This window comes from Peromyscus californicus, unplaced genomic scaffold (assembly GCF_007827085.1).
Source record: "Peromyscus californicus insignis strain IS unplaced genomic scaffold, ASM782708v3 Scaffold_11__1_contigs__length_118956290, whole genome shotgun sequence".
Classification (NCBI taxonomy): Eukaryota; Metazoa; Chordata; class Mammalia; order Rodentia; family Cricetidae; genus Peromyscus; species Peromyscus californicus.
This window is the reverse complement of record NW_026294402.1, coordinates 53815318-53832071: the sequence shown is the minus strand read 5'-3', so window position 1 is coordinate 53832071 and position 16754 is coordinate 53815318. Positions and strand designations below refer to the sequence as shown.

Sequence of the window (16754 nt, the reverse complement as noted above, 5' to 3'; positions counted from 1 at the left end):
GTGGAGTTGCCTCAACACCCTCCAGACCTAGTCTTGTTATGTGTCACTGTGAAAAGGGCAGAACACATACTGTGGAGGCTCTTCCCTGTGCCTTCGCCTCTGAGGGCTCATGGGTTTCAGTAGGCATCCTGCCCATATACTTCCATGTTTTCTTACCCATCCATAAAGTAACACTGGAGCTACAAATGAAACTGATAAGATTCCTGAGGGCAGGTACCAGGGAGGAAGCAGAAAAGCTGGCTGAGGGAGCTCTCACCCCTTAACTTTTCACACTACACCTGGGTGTAGGTTCATATATTATCTAAGCTCATAAAACTAATGAGTAGCCAAGCTGACATGCCAGCCCAGGTATGAAAAGTCCGAGTTTAGGCCTGGCTCACTGGGACTTACCCAAATCATCCCTGCTATCTAAAGGGAGGTGACCTAAGATATCTAGCACTAGGGAGTCAGGTTCACCTGAAGTTTGTGTTTAACTGAAAGAAGCTGAGTTGGGCTTTCAGTTTTGCCTCTGAAATTTGCAAAACAAAACAAAAACCCCAACATTTGACACAACACCCACATGTCAGTTAGTAACTGTCAGAGCCCAAACATCTGGTCTCATGGGAGAAAGGAACTTCCTTTTGAGGCCCCAGGGCCAGAGGCAGCCTGTGAATGGCCCATGTGGTTACCTGATGCACAATGCTGCTCATGAGCTCCCTGTTGGTCATACTGGCCAGCTCTAGGTGAATTGGAATACCAGTGGGGATGTCAGAGATGGAGGTCACAACCTGCAAAGAGGACAAGCAGTGCCATTAGGACAGAAGTCAGGCAGGGGGAAGGCGGCAAGATTCGGCCCTGAGCAGACCAGATGGACTCAAAATACCCATTGCATTCTCATGAACTATAAGTAGCGTGGGCCCCGCCTCCTCTGTGGACAATAGCTGCTTTTCCCAATAGAAAAACTCTACTCTGCAGGCAGAACCAGGGCTATAGAATCAGAGGACACAGAACTATACCCGTATGCTCATGTTGGCTCCTATTCCTGGGACCTAAACTGAGCAGTTGGCCCCAATGTATACAAACCTGCATGAAGCACAGCATAGCCGGTGTGAAGTGAGATGGTACAGAAAACACAGGACATAGCTACAAACCCTACAGCTTGCAGCCACACTCAGTTAAGCACAGGATGGAGAGGCTCAGCAAGATGTCTTCAATTGCCTTACTCCTGCTACTACCTTGATGGGGCAGAGCCTAAGACAAGGCAGCATCAGCTAGAGGCTCAGTGGCAGGAGCCTGAAAGAAACCAGCAGCTGAGCCCTGGGAGTCTGTAACAGAGCTATTACCTCCAAGAGTCTCTTCCTCTGGAGCTCCTTGCTTTGTCCCTCCATCATGTGCAATCCAGAGAGGACCACCAGGTCAGGTTGGAACTCCTCCAGGCTAGACACAAACACCTCCAGCATATTCATGGCCCCGTTGGAGAGGTCGTGAGAGAAGATGAACCGGTTGGCATGGGGAGCTTTAAACGGGCCCCACTCCTCCCCTAGAAAATCCCAGTCAACACAATGGGAAGAAAAGGAAGAGGCTTTCAGTCTCCCAGCTGCAGGGCACTTGCAGGAGCCTTGGCTCTGAGCAGACCCTTACAGCGGTGTAAGGTCAGCAGAGTGCTGCATCCAGGACAGGAATGCAGTAGATTTAAAAAAATAAAATCAAATCAAAACCTAAATCCAAATCTAATAAAGAAACAGAAACAGGATGAGCCCTGTGCCTTTAAAGGTCACCAGCTCCCCTTCAGCTCCAAGATAGCTCTGCTGAACTCAAGCACAGGTCACAACTACAGAGCACATGACTGCCCATCCGAGCACACAGAACTCAAGCACAGGTCACAACTACAGAGCACATGACTGCCCCATCCGAGCACACAGAACATACCAGCATACACAGCACACCAGCACACCCAACAGACAGGCCAGGCTGCCCTCCCAAGGGCCACACCCTGAGCACTTTTCACTGAGTTGGGAGCCAAATAGGCTGAAAGCCAGAGCCTAGCTGACTGCACCGTTTCCTGCTGCCCCCTGGAGGTTTCTGAGCTTGTAGTCTAAGACTATCTAGCTGTTCCAGCCATTTCTATGCAGAGTTGCTTCAGAGTAGTGACTGTTCAGTGGCAAGTTAAAGTGCTACTTCTTCCCTAAATGCATCCTTCCCTGCCCTACCCCCATGAAGATATGGTTCCTTCTTTGGCAGGGTCACTAATGGGCCCTGTTGTAGGACCTGGCACAGTTCTGTACTGACCTGCTCAGGTATCCATCTACGGCCACTGAGCTGAGGGCAGGCCTGTGCTTCCCTCACCATATCCCCACTAGCCTCACAACGCATCTGCCGCACAGCCACAAAGATGAGCTAGCAAAGAACAAGGGAATCAGAAAGCAGACAGATGACCTAAATGACCATGAGGACAAAAAAAAAAAAAAAAAAAAAAAAAAAAAATCCAGTACTTCTGCAATCAAAGCTGCACAATGGTAAAAACAACATATTCTCCATAGGACACTGCTAAGAAGTACCATCTCTTTTAGCCTAAGGGAAAAAAGAGCCACACAGATTTCAAAAGCAAATGAGTTCTTTAGGGAATGACCAGGCAAAAGTAAACAGGCTTCTTCAAGGCAAGCCAGGAGAGAATGTAGAGCACTACTGTTTTCCATAAGACACAGGACTGATGGAGTCGCCTGAGACTGATGGAGCTTAGCCTGTCATAGCAGGTAATGCTCCTTTCCTCCCAAACTCTGTACTCATCTCTACAGGCGACCTCTCCTCTCAATTTATCAACTCAGGGGAACCTCTGCAGTGACCCACTTGATTCCCAGACCAAATCTGAAAGTGAGCTTTTCTCGGGTGCTCTGGTAGGAGAGAGAAGAAGAAAAAATAACGTTGACAGATGCTCTTGGAATTTACCAATCTAGGCTACAGAAGAAAAGCCAGGAACTGCTTCTGTTAGGGTTGCCAAGGGCTGCTGCCATCAGCCTCTACCTATGGCGGTGCAGCTTCACATGAGGTTAACAGAAGGCCACTGTTCTGACCAAGAAGAAAACCCTAGGCACTGGAAAGAACAAAAATGGGAGGCTTATCAAGCCAAGGACAGTGACTCCTGTCGAGACAGCAGAGTGGGCTCCCTAACCAAGAGTCAGAACCCTGACACAATCTCCACTCCCAAGTCACCATGAGACATGAACTGCAAAGTGTCCAGGCAGGCTGGTGCCTACAGAAATGTAGGGCCACAGCTCAGCTATCCAGAACCTTCAAGCAGTGGTCCTGAAGCGGCTCACAAGGCTTTAAACCCACTCCCAGGTTCATGCTTACCACCATGTTTAGTGATAAAAAGTCACATCTATGTCCCATTTAGGAACACTGAACTCAGCAACTCAAAGCTTGGGTATGATTAAATGTCGATTTCCTACTAAAACATTCTGCTTCTAAGTTTAGACCTGCCCTCCGAAGTCCCTGGCTGTTTCTAGTATATACCAGAGAGAACTGGAAACAACCAATCCCTTCTGCATACTTGGAGAAAGGGTACTTGTCAAGAAGTATATATTTTGTACCCCACATGACAGTTAATTACTCTTGATGAGAGTCCCTGTTTGACTTGGAAGTGACTCACTGAAGAGAAGTAAGTAAGGCTCTAGGACACCCATTAGTCTGTGTGGATGCCCAGTCAGAAAACAGAGTTCTTGAGCACAGGAAAAACTCTAACAGGAAACACACAATCAATTGTGTCCAGGTGTTGAAGAGCTGTTGAGGAATCAGACCTTCATTCTTGTAACATAAAATCCACTGGAATGGGTTACTTTGGATTCATAAACACTGGAATATTATGTAACAGGAAGAAACAGAAATAGCACTACATTTCGTCTCCAGGAAAACAAATGAAGTGCTCCCATGAAAGTTGCCAGAGGCCCGGCACCAATCTCAAGCAGCCTGGAAGGGCTGGAGTCCATTTGCTGCCTTTCTTAGCTCTTGTTAATAAAGGAAAACTTTATTACAAGCATGTGCTGAGCACATTCTTACTTTTAATCACGACAGATCTCTCCTGCAGCCTCTTTCCTGTTCACACCAGTGCAGTCTGCAGATGGGAGCACTGACTTCAATAGTGTTATACTCTTAGCATTCTCCATGGAGACAACGGCTAATGTCAGCTCTTTAGACAACGGGCTGGAAATCTCTGGTACAGGAGCCTGCTAATTGACAAGGACTTCCGGCACAGTCACACCCTGCACTACACAGTCCTCTTCCATCCTTCCAACAGCATTCACGTACTCTGCCACCCACACCCCTGCCTTCCTTACCTGCCAGGTATTCTAAAATGAGGTGGAACTCATCCACTTCCTGCAGGGACTCTGGCGGGACAAACACATTGTCATCAAGAAGTTCATGCAGCTTTGGACCAATTGGACCACAAAGAAGAACCTAGAGATAATGAGCAACATCAAGTCAGTCTCCAGGAGATCAGTTCCTGTTCTGCAGAATCTAAACAGTAACCAGCAAGGTGTATGTGAACCAATTCTATTCATTTAGCAGTCAGAATCCAATTTAATTTCAAAAGCCTCAGGGATTCTTCACTGCCAGGGCTTAAGACTCTATGAGTATGGCCATAATGTACCTAGAAACTGGAGATTGACAAAGCCCTAGTTATTCAGTATCTATACAACTTCTGTGGCTCACACTCAGTTACAGAATGAATGTGTCTTCCTCAAGTCCAGACACTGAAGGCCTAACACCAATGTGATGATGTTGGAGACAGACCTTAATGAGAATGAAGATTAAATAATGTCTTAGTCAGACGGAACTAGGAGAAAAAGATCTGTATGCCCCCTACCCAAGGCTAAACTGGAACACAGCTGGCCATCCACAAGTCAGCAAAAGGGCCCTTAACACCTTCATGAGACCTTCATTTTGGACCTTTGAGCCTCCAAACTTGAGAAAGTAAATTTCTGTTTTAACACAGTTTATACACAAACCCTATATCCTCAGGGGTGAGGTGGGTGTGTTTCTTTCTTTTCCTGAGATGTTATAGGTTAGCTATGTAGCCCAGTCTGGCCTCAAACTCACCCTTTGCTTGCCTTAGCTTCCTGGGTGACTGGAATGGCAAGAGTGCATTACTGTGCGAAGCTCCTAGTTGTCTGTCTGTCTGTCTATCTATTTATGGCAAGAGTACATTACTGTGCAAAGCTCCTAATTGTCTGTCTATCTATTTATGGCAAGAGTGGATTACTGTGTGAAGTTCCTAAGAGTCTTTTTTTTTTTAAAGATTTATTTATTTATTATATATACAGTGTTCTGTCTGCATGTATGCCTGCATGCCAGAAGAGGGCACCAGATCTGATTACGGATGGTTGTGAGCCACCATGCGGTTGCTGGGAATTGAACTCAGGACCTCTGGATGAACAGCCAGTGCTCTTAACCGATGAGCCATCTCTCCAGTGCCCCAGAAAGTCTTTTTATCTATCTGTCTGTCTGTCTGTCTATCTATGGCAAGAGTGCATTACTGTATGAAGCTCCTAATTGTTTGTTTGTTTATTTTTTTTTTTTCAAGACAGGGTTTCTCTGTGTAGCCTGGTTGTCCTGGAACTCACTCTGTAGACCAGGCTGGTCTTGAACTCAAGAGATCCACCTGCCTCTGCCTCCCGAGTGCTGGGATTAAAGGCACACGCCACCATCGCCTGGCTCCTAAAAGTCTTTTAAAAACTCCTTTGTATTCTGTGTAGGCAAATAGACATCGAGTGTTTGCTCAAAGCTGCCAGATAATAAATACTTGTTTAGAATTTTTACACAGTATAGGAAAAGAGGGCTACTTTTTTTCACCAGATTGCAATGACCAGTGACTTAACCTGTGAGATCACACACTCCCTAGCCTTAGCTGTTACCTGACCACACAGCCTTTCAAGTTTAGAGGGTATGCTCTACAACTTTTCCAAACTCTTTTTCTTCAACTGAACCTGGACTCCCTCTGGCTGTTACCTCTAGAATCCCTTCCTAGCTCAGCTGAACTGCACAGTCCAGTGCACAGTTTCTGCCACACCCCTCAAGGCCAGGCTAACAGACTCAAACATGAAGGATTTGGGTGGGGGTGCGGGTGGGGAGAAATCCCTAATTTTGGTTCAGATTGATGCCCCCTACTCACATACTTCAAAGCCATCTTCATTGGCAAGCAAGCTCCTTGTTTGTATAGTGTTTTGTACACAGCTCTTTGGCTTCGGGGTAAAATGCATCTCCCTCCCTGGTCTCCACCACATAGACATGAGCCTCTTGTCAGTTCTGAAAATTCTTGGTCCTGCCACTTTATTTCCTTCCCCCAATTCTAACCTGGAGTTTTACTTCTGAGATAGTAAGAGCCACATGCCTACAACAACAAAAGCTAGGTCCAACATAGGAAATGACGGTTCCAAAGCACTTGGACGTTAGGTAAAGGACAGTGATCCGTATGAAGCAAGAATGAACCTGTTGAACCCTAGAAATATATCTTACCATGAAAAGGCTTCCAGATGTTCAAAATCTGAAAGAATTTATGATTCACTAGCAGACCCGCATCAAAGGAAATGTTATTAATAAAAGGAAGTCCTCCAGGCAGAACAGCAACAAGAGGAGGTGGAAACACAGATCAAGAATAGGAACAAAGAGAAACGGAAATGCTAACTCTAGAGACCTACCTGCTTCAAAGATAAAGATTAAAGTCACAGACAACATAGCGGAAGATTTACAACACATGTAAAACAGGTGTGGCAGTGACAATAAACCCTGAGATGGCTCAGTGGGTACAAAAGCATTTGCCACCCAGCCTGATGACCCGAGTCTGATCCAGGGGCCTATCTGGTGGAAGGAGAGAACTGACTTCCATAGTTTGTCCCCTGACCTCCATAAGCATCCATATGTATGCTTTAGCATATTCACATCCACACACAAACACAAATGAATATATTAAAAAAATATGTATAAACTGGGCATGGTGATACACGACTTTAATCTTAGCATTCCAGAGGTAGAGGCAGGTGGATCTCTTGAGTTCAAGACAAGCCTGGTCTATACAATGAGTTCCAGACCAGCCAGGGATACACAGTGAGACCCTATCTCCAAATAAACAAACAAAATATAAATAAATAAAATTTAAAAAAAAAAACTATTTTTAAAAAAGAAGTAATTACTAAAATTTAGTGTATTTAAACTCCTTTGGCAGTCTACAAAACTTAGCATTAGAGGGGAAAGAAAATTTCAGCATTTTAAACTTACAGGACATGTGTGTTAGAGCATGGGTGTGCACTTTAAGATGTAGTTACTCTGGAGAACAGAGAACTCCCAGGCTGCTCCTGAGACTGATGGAACACTCAAGTCTCAGCAGAAGAGGCAAGCCCAGCCCCGGCTCCTGCAACTGTAAGAAAGGCTGTGGTCTTACTTAGTGCCTGGCTTCTAGGTTGGACTAAGTCACAGGGTCTGGAACTCTGGCCACTCCCCAGAAGCTGTAAGTCAGAGATCCCCATTGTGGAGAGATCTGAAGGCTCTTTCAGGCCCCCTGCCCTCATCATGTTGTACATGACAGCTATCTCTCCTAAGGTGGCTGCTCTCTACTTCCAGCCCATCTCCTATAAAGGTCACCTGAAGGTGATCTTGTTTCAGCTCCTTTCCAGGAACCTGTCATTGTTTGTTTTTTGTTTTTTGTTTTTTCCTAATTGTTTCTAACAATACAGAGCTGTAATAAATTGTGAAATGCTGTTTTCCAGGGATGACACTGTCAATGTCCTCTTGAACTTTCAGTAGCTGTGATCACCTATACAAACATTAAGCCTATTAAAGCCTTTATTGGGGAAGAGAGACTCATTAGGCTGCAAACGCACAAGGTTGTCTCTCTGCCTCCAAGAGGCAGTTTACTAGGAGAGATATGTGTGTGTGTGTGTGTGTGTGTGTGTGTGTGTGTGTGTGTGTGTGTGTGTGTGTATGTTTCACCTGAGTGTTTCCTCAGTGGTGTATCAGCTCCATGTTCCTATAAATAATGCCTCACCCACACTCTTAAAAGCAAGACTAATGAAACTCACTGATTCTGTAAGTTAGATTTGAGTGGATGCCTTACTTTGGTCTACTGTTGGAGCCCTATTTGGGGTGAAGATACTTGTTCGTTTCCCTGGGAAAGGGTCACATAATGTGGTAAAGATTTTCAATGTAAGGCTTCCATAGGCACTGCACATATGTGACGTACAGACATACATGCAAGCAAAGCACCTATACATATTTAAAAAAAAAGGTTGTTCAATATAAACCTTAAAGCAACCACTGAAATATCAAAACAAAAAATCATAACCAACAAGTCAAAGAAGATTAACATTAAATGCAGATGATTTAATACCTCACTGTCTTAGTCACTGTTCCACTGCTTCAAGGAGACACCAAGACCAAGGCAACTCTTATAAAGTATTTAACTGGTGGCTTGCTTACAGTTTTAGAGTTAGTTCATCGTCATCATCATGGCAGAAAACAGACAGGCATAGTGCTAGAGCATATAGAGCTGAGAGCTTTATATCCTGATTTGCAGGCAGCAGGCAGAGAGACTGGGCCTGATGGGCTTTTGAAACAACTCTCAGTGACACACTTTCTCCAACAAGACCACAATTGTTCCAACAAGGCCACACCTCCTAATCCTTCCCAAACAGTTCCACTTCCTGGTGACTAAGCATTTGCATACATGAGCCTATGGGGGCCATTTCCTTCATACCACCACACCTACCTAAAGGTAGAGATTATGACCTGGATAAATAAGCAAGTCCCACTATACACTATCTACAAGAAACACACATTAATTATGTATATGCAAATAGGCTATAAGCACAGGATGGAAAGAGATACATATACCATAGTAACTGAGCAAAGGCTGGAGAACAGGCAGTGGTGACTCTGGCTGGCTCAGTGCAGCTTTGAGAATTGAGCATCATTACCAGAGTCAACAGTAGATGATGTTCAAAGCTTGGTTGAAGAGAAAATAGAACAAGACAGGAAATGGCAGAGGGCATGGATATCTCTACTTGTTCCAAAGATCTTAGAGACAGACAGAACAGCCCAGAAAAGAACATTTCATAATCCTTTGCATTCTTCGAATGGCCACTCACTAAAGGACCCTGTATAAAAAAAAATAAATAAATAAACCTAGCTTACCCAACAGTAGCGATAAGTAGCAGGATGGAGAAAGATTTTTCCTTCTGGGTTTGTCACCAGGAAGGCCAACAGAATGGGATTAAAACTCACATTAGTGAGAGAAAGACATGCAGAAAACCCTCAAGTATTCAGGAACCAATCAACATACCTCTAGTCCACCAATGGGTTATTAAAGGGCACATCTTAAGAAATCAGAGATTTCCCATACTGAAACCTTCCCATGTTGAAAACCCTAGGCCCAGGACACGGTGAATTCTAAAAACATTTAGGAAGGTATAATAAATACCAAAACTCATAGAAATCCTTTTCAAGTGGGGCAGGCAAAATGGCTCAGCAGTAATAATGATCCTTGTAGCCAAGCCTGAGAGCCTAATTTGATCCCCAGAACCCATATGGTGGAAGGAGAGACCGAACTCTGAGGACTTTTCTTCTGACCTCCAGAAGTGAATCGTGGCATGGAGTGTACATGCACCCCCCAGCACCTTACCCCCCACGGAATAAAAAAAAAATACTCGAGGCGGAGGAAATTATCTCAACTCATGCTACTATACAGTGACATTATTATTCTCATAGCAAAATCAGACATTATAAGAAAAACACAAATCACTATCTCCCCATGGAAACTGACATAAACATTTTAAACAAAATTTTAGTAAATGAGGGCTATAGAGATGGCTTAGAGGTTAAGAGCATGGCTGCTCTTCCAGAAGCCCTGAGTTCAATTCCCAACAACCACATGGTGGCTCACAACCATCTATAATGAGATCTGGTGCCTTCTTCTGGCATGCAGGCAAAACATGCAGGCAGAACACTGTGTACATAATAAATAAATACTAAGAAAAAAAATTTATTAAGCACAACCCAAGAACTTACAAAAAAGTAATGCATCATAAACAAACAGTTTATCCCAGGGATGCAAATGTGTTTTAACATTGGAAAATGAGACTGGGGTATAGCTTGGTGGTGCTTCTTTAGCATGCACAAGGCCCAGCAACATATTTAGAAAGAGAGAGAGAGAGAGAGAGAGAGAGAGAGAGAGAGAGAGAGAGAGAGAAAGAAAGAAAGAAAGAAAGAAAGAAAGAAAGAAAGAAAGAAAGAAAGAAAGAAAGAAAGAAAGCCAGGCATGGTGGCACATGCCTCTAATCCAGTACTTAGGAGGCAGAGGCAGGTGGATCTCTGAGTTCAAGGCCAGCCTGGTCCACTCAAGTTCCAGAACAGCCAAAGATACAGAGAAACTACCTCTCACAAACAAACAAACAAACAAACAAACGGAGAGACAGCTCTGTGGCTAAGAGCCCTGGTTGTACCTGTGCATGCACACGCCTCTCTTAAAGGCAATGCCCCTCTTCTGCCACCTGACTTCACTTTCACTGCTGCACCGCCCTGGCCTTTTCTAGACTCCCCAGGTCTACTTCTAAGAAACAGAGCACAGGTCTTAGACTTAACTGGGTTCAACTTATAGGTATACTGAACACTAGGCAATGAGCTGTTTGGACTTCTGTGCACCTCACTTTCCTGTCTCCAAGGGGGAGAATAAAAGGAGGACTTCCCTAACAGGCACTGTGAGGATAACATGAGTGAGGAGTGAGTGAGTGTGTGTGTGTGTGTGTGTGTGTGTGTGTGTGTGTGTGTGTATAGCACTTTGAACAGTGCCTGGGCTACGGTAAGAACTATGTATATGTTAGCTCTTACAGCTATCTCTGGAAAACCTAGCTCTTAATCTCTGCTAGTTCTCAGGTAATACCTGGTCCATATTGGGATGCATTTGGACAGGTCAAACTGAATTCCTGAGAGAGCAGTATAGGAAGGTAGTCACTCTACAGTGTAGCATTTGAATTATAGCTCTGCTATTTTCTGGCTTAGGTAACCCTGGATACTCTACTTAGCCTCTTGGGACTTAATTACGAAAATCATAAAACTATGAGCAAGTGCCATGTCTTTTCTCCTCTCAAGGCCAGGTCTGTTTATTATAATGTCTTCCAATCAGACTGGCCCTAGGCCAGCTTCTCCAGGGACAGAACAAACCCTGGCCTCTGGAAATAGCATCTGAGTAAGTAGTTTTCTTCTGCAATGAGTGGAAGGGGAGGCCAGGTGGAGGTTATTGCTATTATACTGAAATCCTCCTCATTACATCTGTTTACCATTTTGCTTTGGGATAGATACATTTGGAAGCTCTAATGCAAACTTTGTTTTATAGTACAGCAGCAACTGCTTCCATGTTGGCTTCTCCCCTTACATCTATCCCACTACCTACTCAGATTTTACTTTATACATATCACATGCAAATAATTAATATTTATTTATTTGGGAGATTTTTTTTTGAGGCAGTTTTGTTATGTACTCCAACCTGGCCCAGAACTTGTGATTTTTCTGGGATTACAGATGTGTACCACCACACCTGGCTATAAGGGTCATTTAAAAGTCCATTTACATCAAAAGGTTTAAGACTTGAAGACACACCTCTACTTACTTGCCTCTGTCTTTGGAATCACCACACCTGACAGCTCCCATGTTTTAGCACTTTGGATCCAGGCTCACCAGTACAGCCCACTCCATTTTCTCTTATCACTCATGTTAATCTCCTACCTCAGCCTGACTCCAGAGTTCCTGTGCTTTTAGCCATTACATGTTCATCAGAACCTGGGCCCTTAGATGGAGTCTGAGTCTCCATCTGTATTAGTGTGGATGTCTCTAGGCCTCCCATTTCCTATGTAGAAAGCAGGAAGAACAATCCCATCAACAGCAGTATTAACTAGCCGTACAGGACTGTTGAAGAATCAGTTTACACATGGTAAATACCCAAACAGCATTAGTTACTAATATCCCCTAACACAATATTGCTTTCTAACCAGATGCCCAGGTAGACCCACAGGCTGAATTAAGGAATCAAGATCCACTCTTGCTCTTAACATTGAGCAAACACTAGCTGAAAGACACGTTTTAATGTGGAATTGTGACCTACCTTTAAGTCTGTGTTGGTGGCAAACCTCTGTCCAATTAAAGCTGCATTTCCTCCTACATAGTGCTGTAAGACAGTTCAAAGTTATGAGCATTCCAACAAGTGTATAACCCAAGCTTAAGCATTTAAAAAATGTTTATATTTGTTTTTATTTTACGTTTATGGATGTCTTCCCTGTATCTATGTCTGTTCACCACATGTTTGCAGTACTTGAGGAGGCCAGAAGAGGACACTGAATGGCCTGGAACTGTGAGCCTCCATGTGGTCCTGGAAATTGTACCCGGGTCCTCTGGAAGAGGAGTCAGTGCTCTTAACCACTGAGCTATCTTCCTATCTCTCACCAACATATTTTGATTTTTCTTTTTTTTCCTGGCTTTTTGAGACAGAGTTTCATATAGCCCAGACTAGCCTAAGGTCACTATGTAGCTGAGGCTGGCCCTGAACTTCTGATCCTTCTGTCTCCACTTCCTATGGGCTGGGATCACAGGTGTCTATCACTAGGCTAGCTGCACCAAGCTTGGAGGTGCCTTGACAACAAAGGGTACAAGTGAGGTTAATAAAACAGAAACAAAGCCAGGCATGGGCCATGCCTTTAATTGGAGCACTCTGGAGGTAGAAGCTGGCTTATCTCTGTGAGTTCAAGGACAGCCTGGTCTATAAAGCAAGTTCCAGGACAGCTAGAGCTACACAGAGAGACACTGTTTCAAAGCAAAACAAACAAACAAACAAAGAATAATAAGGAAAGGTGGAGAGAATAAATATGAAAATTAGTATGCTGATATATAAAGACAATCTTTATATGATGACCACACCCTAGCTTTATGCTGCATGACAGACTTGAATGCTTGGGGCAGAATTGAAGAAGTAGGAAAGAAAATTGAGTCATTTACAAAAGTTATACAGGGCCCAAAAGAAACCTTCACTGATTTCTTACAAAGACTGATTTCAGCAGTAAATAGAATGATACCAAATTCAGAAGCAAGAGAAATAATAACTGAATCTCTGGCTTTTGAAAATGCTAATGCACAATGCAAATGGGTAATTAGGCCATTAAAGGCAAGATCAGCACCCTTGGAGGAATGGATCCAAAATACAATAAATATTGACTCTCATGATCATGATGATGCTTGGATAGGAGAGGTGATTTCCACAGGTTTGAAGAAAAACAGCAATGTCAAATGTTTTAATTGTGGTAAACAAGTTCACCTAAGAAGGGACTGTAAACAGGGTATTCCTAGAAACAATGTCTTTTCAAGGAATAATCCCAACAGGATGCTCCTCCCTTCTGGAGTACGCAGAAGGTGTGGCAAAGGCAGATACTGGACTAAGGAATGTAGATCAACAAGAGACAGTCAAGGTAATTCCTTGCCTTTGTTGTAGGGAAACTCCCTGAAGGGCTCTCCCCGGGCCCCAGGTCAAATTCGGTTCAGTCCTTTCCTGTCACCAGGGAAGAAACTCCTTCCCAGAGCAATTGAAGAACCTAATACCTATTGTAAGAAACCATACTGCTCTGGAGTGATAGAACAGCTTTATAAAATAAGACAAAAATTTAAGGAGAAACCATAAATCCAAATTGATAAAGATTAGAAAAGGGAAACTCCCCAAAGTTAGGATTGGGGAAGGGTTTTGTTTTTGTCTTCTAGGAGAACGAAGGCATCCAGCTAAGGAATCTGAAGACCACTGGACAAATTAGACATCTGAAGAAAAAGGACAAATCATCCAGAAAACTTGTCCTAAGAAAAAGATTTTCTGCAGTGAACCATGAAAATGCCTAAAGATGATGGGACCCCACAATGACGATTCTATCAGGACAATGATAATGTCAGCAAGCTGACAAATACCACCCAAAGATCGGCTTTGGATTACAAACTGCTCAGGACAATTTCAAGGTGGCTAGCTGAGATGATCCAGCCTCAGACTATCTAGCCAGGACTTGAGACAAGACCTGCACTTTCCCATTATGCAGAGACTGGACAACAAATGATACAGCTACCTCTCCCAGGACTTAACAATTAACCCAAAATTTTTCTTTTCGTGGTCCCCTAAAGATGCCTTCACCCCTAGACAGCAGGAAGTAATTTTAAGAACATGACACCCACATTCCCAAGAGGTGGGGGTGGGTGGTTTTTGGTCTTTCAATGGGATATGGATAATTGTCATTGTTTAGGATGGTTGGTTATAAGTTGTTAATTGATAATGGTCAGGAAAAAAAGCTAAACAAAGGAGATTAGATTTAGGGCTCTTGTTTGAAAAAAAGAAAAAAAAAGAGGATATAGATATGATAAAAAGTAGATTATTGAATCTACTCTAAAAAGAAAAAGGGTAGGATGTGGTGATATACTGAATACCCTAATAAACTTCCTGAGGATTAGAGGACAAAGCCAGCCACTAGATTAGACATAAAGGTCTGGCAGTGGTGGCACACACCTTTAATCCCAGCACTTGAGATCTCATGCCTTTGCTTGGGAAGCACACACACCTTTAATCCCAGGAAGTAATATGGCAGGGCAGAGAAAGGTATATAAGGTGTGAAGACACAGAAACTCACTCTCTTTAGGCTGAGGATTTTGTAGATGTAAGAACTAGTGGCTGGCTGTTCTGCTTCTCTGATCTTTCAGCTTTCACCCTGATATATGGCTCTGGGTTTTTTATTAAAAGACTATCTAAAGCCAGGCGGAGGTGGTGCACGCCTTTAATCCCAGCACTCGGGAGGCAGAGCCAGGCGATCTCTGTGAGTTCGAGGTCAGCCTGGTCTACAGAGTGAGATCCAGGACAGGCACCAAAACTACACAGAGAAACCCTGTCTTGAAAAACCAAAAACCAAAAAAAAAAAAAAAAAAAAGACCATCTAAGATTCAAACAAACAGGAGGATATAGATATAATAAGATAAAAAGGTAGATTATTGAATCTACTTTTAAAAAGCAACTACATTAGATTGGACTTTTGTATCAGTATACAAGTTTTGTATACTAATACATATTTGAGATTAATTTTGTTAAAATATACTGTACATATATTTCTACTCTTGTTCAAGGTTTGTACCTATACAGTTCATTTAACAATGTAATGCAAATTGTGCTTAAAAGCTTTTATTACCAACTAATTAATACATAAAGAAATGCAAGTTAGTAGTTAGTCATTACAATCAAACTTGTAGTCATATTAGGTATGTTTCCAAGGTCAAACAGATATATATTTTAGATAGATAGGTCATCTTCAAACACTTCAGAGATTTACAGAATATAGCATTTAAGATATTTTAATAACAGAGATTTTTCCTTCCTTCCTTCCTTCCTTCCTTCCTTCCTTCCTTCCTTCCTTCCTTTCTTTTTTTTGAGACCTGTCTGTTCCTGGCAGCACCAACCTACTTCAGAGAAGATGATGGGCATTGAAGAAAACCTCATATGGAGTTTACTTTCTTTGTGGCAAAAAGTAGCCACTGGGCAAGAAAGTGCCCTTGCCTCAACTGCTGACGGTATGCTGTCCGAAATGGACAAGCAGGACACAAAACAAAGGACTGCCGAACCTTGCCAAGACAAAGTAGGAAGGCCCTTCAGAAAATCCTGCTTCACAGATAAGTCTGTCAGATATGCTACGCCTATCAGCTGAAGATGGATGCCCCAACATTGCAGAGGAACCTTGGGTGACTGTCCAGGCAGTCAGCTGTTTCTGTCATTCCTCACATTTTTGCACTTCCTGCTTACTCAGTAAATATTATTTCCTTCTTGGGTCTCTGAAGGAGTTGAAGATTAGATAGTTATAGTTTTCTTTGTTAACAAATTCAGAAAAGAAACTCACTAAAGATGTGTAAAGTGTATGTGTAAAGTGTATAAGTTTGAAAGCTATCAGAAGATAGTTTTTGGTTGGTAATACAAGTTAGGATAGAAAATGGAATATTTTCTCTGAATTTGTCATATGTTTATGAACTAGACATTGTTAATGTTATTCTTCACTGTATATACTTATTGTCTTATTGTATATAATTTTTCTTATATTAGTTATAACCTTCTTTTATTATTTTAGACAAAAAAGGGGAAATGTGGTGATATATTGTGTAACCTAATAAAATTTGCCTGAAGATCAGAGAACAGAACAAGCCACTAGATTAAACATAGATGCCAAGCAGTGGTGGCACACACCTTTAATTCTAGCACTCGAGAAGCAGAGATCTGTCTGGATCTCTGTGAGTTCAAAGCCCCCCTGGATTACATGAAATTGACTCTGTCTAAGAGAGATACAAAGCTAGGCAGTGGTGGCACACACCTTTAATCCCAGCACTTGAGATCTCGTGCCTTTGCTTGGGAAGCACACATGTCTTTAATCCCAGCACTAAGAAGGAAGTGATGTGACTGGGTAGAGAAAGGTATTAAGGGGTGAGGAGACAGGAACTAAAGGCTTTTCGGCTGGAGGTGCTTTTGGCAGAGGAAGCACCTTTCGGCTGAGGCCCTTTCAGCTAGAGAGCCTTTTTAGGCTGGGGAGTCCTAGAGGTGAGACATGGCAATGGACTGTTCCTTTGTCTCTCTGATCTTTCAGCATTTACCCCAATATCTGGTTCTGGGGTTTTTATTAAAAAGACCTATTAGAATTTGTGTTACAGTTGTTTGAACTAGATCAAATTTGGCCCTGAGCTTC

At 43.0% G+C, this 16754-nt stretch overlaps 1 protein-coding gene across 5 annotated transcripts in view; it reads right to left on the bottom strand.

Moving 5' to 3' along the window:
- The window catches only part of Adpgk (ADP dependent glucokinase), a 28922-nt gene that overhangs the window by 1654 nt on the left and 10514 nt on the right, over positions 1-16754 (bottom strand). For 2 of the 5 annotated variants that reach the window (XM_052762412.1, XM_052762420.1), the window contains exons 3-6: positions 12125-12187; positions 4314-4434; positions 1323-1519; positions 669-767 (exon numbers count right to left, since the gene is read on the bottom strand). In XM_052762412.1, the coding sequence (XP_052618372.1) occupies positions 669-767; positions 1323-1519; positions 4314-4434; positions 12125-12187 (480 nt within the window). The remainder of the gene's footprint in view (positions 1-668; positions 768-1322; positions 1520-4313; positions 4435-12124; positions 12188-16754) is intronic. The other 3 variants (XM_052762436.1, XM_052762445.1, XM_052762426.1) reach the window with 2 other exon arrangements.